At 46.3% G+C, this 6000-nt stretch overlaps 1 protein-coding gene across 3 annotated transcripts in view; it reads right to left on the reverse strand.

Moving 5' to 3' along the window:
• Positions 1 to 5746, reverse strand: part of GSG1 (germ cell associated 1) — a 109049-nt gene extending 103303 nt beyond the window's left edge. The window contains exons 1-2 of one of the 3 annotated variants that reach the window (XM_064419960.1): positions 5529 to 5733; positions 1713 to 5373 (exon numbers count right to left, since the gene is read on the reverse strand). Coding sequence is in view for 2 of the 3 variants with exons in the window: in XM_064419959.1 (XP_064276029.1) it covers positions 5529 to 5597 (69 nt within the window). In the remaining variant the exon portion in view is untranslated. Of the gene's footprint in view, positions 1 to 1712; positions 5374 to 5528 lie in introns of all 3 variants that reach the window. The other 2 variants (XM_064419964.1, XM_064419959.1) reach the window with 2 other exon arrangements.
• Between the last annotated feature and the right edge of the window lie 254 nt (positions 5747 to 6000).

The raw sequence follows: 6000 nt of genomic DNA on the forward strand, positions 1-6000 counted from the left end.
ACTACCCAAGACCCAGCCCAAACTGCTTTCCTGTTGGGTTCCCATTAAATTCCATATAGCCTCAGTGGCCAGAGTGACCCACTTCACCTTTAGCTGAGCATCTGTTGGTAATCTCTCTCAGGTCTGAAGAGACTTCTCATAGCATGAATCAGACTGAAGCCTATGGATGAATTACACCTATGGACATCACAGACAGATTTTGTATGTGAGAGTTGTAGGACCCACTTAAATTAGGGAGCATAATGTTCTCAAAGGACTCAAGAGTGAGCTTGGTGCACCTCCTTCCTGAGCAGGTCTTGCAGGTCTGACCTCAATATTCTCTGCTCGGGAGAGCAGCCCAGAGCGTCCTGTAGATGTCAGAGTGACCTTATAGCAGTGAGGCAGTGCCTGGGTGCAGGACCAGCTCCTTGTGAGGCTTGGTCCCACACTCATCTGCTTGCTCCAGCCTCAGTCATGAGGGAAACAGCACTGCATTGTCAGACTCCATTTGGAAAGAAAAAACAGGAGTAATGGCCCATGACTTAGAGATTTGGGCAAAACAAGAGCTAGGCTTTTGCTTGCTCTGTCAAACAGTCTGTCTCATCAAAGATTACTTTCATGCCAAACATTTATTTAAATCTATTTAAAGTAAATCTTGAAGTCAGTACTAGGAAGAGATAGTGCTAGTGAAATGCCCTTTTTTGAGGTAAGTATGTGGATTCAGGGTTTGCACTCAGATTTGTAGTGAAGCCACAGCAGGTTTTTGGCATCTAAGAGGTGTATGGATTTCCTGTGCATAGGATCACTGGATGAATCACTGCAGTCAGCAGAGATGATCCATACATCACCTGCATATCCCAGCAGTATTCACACTTAAGAAAATCCTAAAATGCCTTTGAATTTAACATTTTCTCCCTTTAGGTCTTTAAGCTGGGTCAGCTCAGCTTTTGTTACCAGTGCAGCTGGGTCACAGCATGTTCACCTGCTAAATAGCCACACACTCCCCTAGTTTCTCCTGTGCAAGTTTTGCCACTCATGACAAGGCCTGGACACTCACACATAGCAGGAGCAGTCTCACCCAGACAAATCTGTGTGCTCCTGAATGGAGTTAAGGCACAGTTACTCCCATAGGCACCCAAAGGCTGCACTTGGGCACACTTCTGTGGGTACAGCTCAGAAAGACTAAGAAATCACCATGCTCCAGACCTGGCAGCAGAGAAGCATCATTGGCACTCGCTAGCACAGCTCTGCTCATATAAACCAGCTGAGATAAATATTCCCAAACAACCCAAGATGTGTTTCCCTCACCCAGGATCAGGCTAGGCAGCCAGCACGCACACAGTTACAGCAGCAAGTCAGAGGGCTTGGGAAGAGCAGCCAGTAGCCACCAACAACAGTTTCTCTAGCCACCAAATGCCCAGTGGCAGCCTTCCTCTCTTCTCTGCTTCCCAAGCCCTGAGCAACAGTTTGCACAGCCCAGGGCAGTCTCCTGGTGCCAAACACAGCTCCAGAGGCAGCAATTATCCCCAGGACATGGGCATGTAGGAGACTGCAGCAATGAAAAAAAACCAATAAAGACGATTTCAGAAGGGTATTAGTTGAAGGGTCCCCTACTGCTTCCCTTTACACCTGCCACCTCTCTGAAGTGGTTACTACCCCCACCCACACTATTTCTACAAAGAAACTCCCAGGGAGAACCACATAAAGGGAGAAACAATGAGGCTTTGTCTCACCTGTGAATCAGTTATATCTTTCATGGCCGGAAAAGGGCTGGAAGGACTTTAGGTGATCATGTGATTTTAGTGCCTTTCACCAGCAGGACAAATGTCTTCTGTAGTTGTTGCTGTGATGATAAAGAATCCCAGAAGGGTTTTGTATACTCTGTGGGTTGTACAGTGGGTATTGAAAAGTTAACAGCATTAAGTGTGACGGATTATTTGAGTATGAAGTATTCTTAGTCATAGTCAGAAGAAGAGCTGAGCAAACATTTGCCATGAAAAAATATAAGGGTTTGATGTTTCATTGCTTTTTCTTTCCTTTCCCCCATCCCCATGCAATTTGCTTGTTTGGCAGCCAGGAATAGTTTTTTATCAGAGTTTACATGTGAGGTGAGAGGCTGTGTGTGTGTATGTGTGTGTGCATGTGTGTGTGTGTGTATGAAGAAAAGAAACATGAAGAAGAGCTGCCTGCAGCATAGCTAATCTCTGCTACTAGCTGTCACCTTGGTCTGCTCCAGTGATGCAGAGCCCTGAATTTGGGTCCGTTCCCAGACACCTGGGTCCAGCTCTGAGGTCTGCCACAGAGCTCCTGAGAGACCTTACAAGAGACAAGCATATCCACTAGTCATGCTGAGCATGTGTTCAAGCGCTTGTTCAAAGCAAGTGTTGGGGAAAGAGGCTGCAGCATATGGGCTCAGTGAGAAAAGCTTGCTCCTGAGTTATCCCAGTTGTGGATTTACTAGGAGGCAGGGGATCCTTGTCCACCCCAGCCCAGCTGCTAAGTGTCCATGTGCACCCAGGAATGTTTGCAGGTTGTGTTGATGCTCCCTGGAGGTCAGAACTGCCTCTACCTGTGTCTGTTGCTGGGAATTGCAAAGGCAAAGCTATAGCCTAGAAGGTTGAATGTACAGCAGCCCACAGTAAAATTTGCCAAATCAGATGCCTATAACTGATAAGTTATGCAGGCAATGTGCCAGAGATACTTTAAAACCTGCCTCTTGCATGGACATAAACATTTCAATATATAGACCTATGGTTAAAAGTGGAAACTGGAACACCTTTGCTGGGGGATGTTAAAGTGTTCTGCAAATTGCTGCGAGTGCCACACCAAGAATGGGACAGGCAGATAGTGCTGCATGTTTTGTTAGGTCATTTATCAATCAAGTGAAGTATGCCAAAATGTACTTCATGAGTCTATTTTCCAGAGCAAAAAAACCCCATGTTTTCTTCAAAGGTCTGTTTTCTTTCCTCCGTGTTGTTTCTATAACAGTTACGATGCAGACTAGCTAATTTTGTCCTGTCAGTGGCTGTTCAGCTCTCCCACCTCCAGCTAATTTGTGGGGGTTTTTTGCACGATTCACTATGTATAAGGGTCTCTTTGTTCTTGTCTAAGGTGATCTCATTCTTATGCAAATGGAACAGCTTGAGGCAGAATGATCTCTTTCTTCAATTAATTTAGAAATTAAATTTTTCACCACAAATCAATATTTTCTACTTGTGGCCAACTTCAAGACATGTGGACTAAAGGCCTTTCATCTGTTTAGCACCTCTGATGATGCAGAGCCAGCATGGTGCTCTGAGCCACACAGCTCTTTGCTGGGAGAGAATTGCTATGTAGAACACCATTATCTAATTCCATCATAACACAGCCTCACATAACACTCTTGTATCACATAACACTTGTATCTTCACCACAGACCACCGTGGGACAAAACACATGTATCTGCTTGTTCATTGCAGCCAGCAGCCTCTCCTCTCTTGGCTGGAGACCCTATCAACCATGGGTAAGAGCTGCAGCATGCTGGAATGCCCTCAAGTAGCTTAAACTTGGGATGCTTCTCCCAGAACTGCACAAAGGGAGTAATTAAAAGGCCTGGTTCAGACAAGTAATTTCTGGGCTGGCAGAATCTGGACATTAAGATAAAGGAAGATCTGCTGAGCTCGACAAATCTGTTCTTACTGACCACATTTTTTCACTGTCATCCTGAAATGAGAAGACAGATTCCTCTCTGGACCTGGCACAGTAAAGGAAAATCATTCATTTTCTCTGCTTATACTGGGCAAGTCCAACTGTGGCTATTGTGAGCAAAAAATGTCTTCTCTTGGCTCTGTTTTAGTAAATCTTGTTTAGTGTTCCAAACTGGTTAATTTATTCAGTGAGGCCTAAAAAAACACAACCACATTAAAAAAATAAATAAAATTAAACATCCCAGCAGGAGGACACAGGGGTGACCTATAGACAGAGCCTTCCCCTCCCACATCCCACCTGGCTGGGAAAACAGCAACCTTCACTCTGTGTGACACACACAGCCCCTTTCCAATACTTTGGCACCTTGCAAAGGGGTCGGGTTTGTCAGTCAGAGTTCCCACAGGGAGCAGTGGTGCCCCTTAGGTGCTGGGCTCTGATAGAAAGAGGAGAATACACACTCTGCAGGCACAAGGGGGCTGTTAGGGGTGCGCACTAGTTTCTAGTAGAGATCAGAGCTATACATGGGCCCTGGCAGCCCTACCCCTGTGGTTGGTGCTGTGCCTCCATCCTGTCTGTTTGGACTTCTTTAAGTATCAGGTCATGCAAATAGCAATGATTGGAGGAATGCATCCTGGCCTGGGCATATCTATCTAATCCAGACTGAGACAGTGTGTCTCTTCATTGGAGACAGGCCCAGAGCAAGGCACGATTACTAAAGATTTTGGTGTGCTCTTTCACCCAAGGGATGTTATTGCTAGGAGCTGTGCATTTCTTATTGCAAGATCTTAAAGGTTTGGGTTTTTTAAAATCACATCTCATGAAGTTTCTATCACCCACCCCTCTGTGTGAAGATGAAAAGTGTTATTGTCCCTATTTCAGAGATGGAGAAACTCAGGCATGAAGGGCTAAGCTGAAAGCAACCTTTCTAAATTGATACAGGAGGCTTTGGCAGAGTCCTGAAAAGAACCTGGCTCTCTGGCTTTAGAATTTTAGCCTAAGACCATTTTTTCTCTCCTCTACAGAGTCCTGACAGTCATGTGAGAAATCTTATGTAGATACAGGTTGTAGCTGTTGATATAAATCACTGTAAATCAGTAGCTGACATCAAAAGCATAAAACTGCTGCTTCTTTCCTAATAAATGGGCATTTCATACACCTGACACTGCTAAGAATCACATCTCCTTGCAAGCCTGCTTCCCTCCCTTGTTCTCAGTGTAACCAGAGCCAGTGCTGCCCCATCTCTGCATCCAGCCATAAAACTGTGCTCAGCCTTGCTGCAGAGAAATATCCTTTAAAAAGCTGCTCCTTCTCATTCAGCTAACTCAGATGCATTGCAGAGAAAAGGGCTTTGCTGTATTGCATCCACCCATCCACTCATCAAAAGCTGATCTCAGCCCTACTGCAGGATGAAATCCTTTGCTCAGATCCCTCCACACCTTCCATTGGTCCCCTGGTGCATCTCCTTTCGCATCAGTCCTGTATCCTGCAGGTTCCCCACAGGGCTGCTCAGGCCCTGTCAGCACGGGCAGCAAGGGAGAGAGGCAAACCAGGGTTAGCCACCTTGGCAGCCAAAGCACAGCCTGTCCAGTGTTCTCTTTCCAGCAGCACACCTCCGAGCCAGAATCTGCTAAACACAAAGGGAAGTCTCCCCTAAGCTGCAGGCATTCTGGATTGGGGCCCGCCATCAGATGCATCAGTGACCAGCAGCTGCAACAACAAAAGTCAAAACGGTTGCCAATAATCAACATCAGATTTCTTAATGTTACCAATGGATGAGTGAGTGATCCCAGGGAGCATTCATCATTTCCCATCATGGCACCCTGGGTCTCTGCAGGACTTGCAGGTCCTGCTGCTTCTCTCACCTCTGTAGTGCTCCAGCATGGAGTATTGCTTGCTGAGAAGGCCAGCATCCTCATGAAGCAACACCTCATTCGTATTGCACCACCATCCCTTGGGCTCAGAAAGGTGATTGTCTCCAACCAGCTGTACAGATATTTCAGTCCAGAAACCTTGGCAGCACTGACTGAAAGGGTGAGTGGCTGGTGTGAAACGTTCCTGAACCTGTGCCGAATTCAGAGCTTCCTCCTCAAGAAGGGGCAAGGAGGGGCAGAGCAGAGGGAACACGTCATACACAGCCTGGGAGGAATACAGCGCAGATCCCAGGCAGCTGGGTTGCCATGGCTGAATAAGCTAAATCTGGACCATGGTGTGTGGTGAGAATAAATGCGTCAGTACCCAGCAGAATAGGAAAGCTGTCCAGGTAGATCTCTTCTCCTTTTTCAGGGTGTACTACATGGCTTTGCTCCATTGACTTGCAGGACAGAAATCTTTGAT

Source organism: Passer domesticus, chromosome 5 (genome assembly GCF_036417665.1).
Source record: "Passer domesticus isolate bPasDom1 chromosome 5, bPasDom1.hap1, whole genome shotgun sequence".
NCBI lineage: Eukaryota > Metazoa > Chordata > Aves > Passeriformes > Passeridae > Passer > Passer domesticus.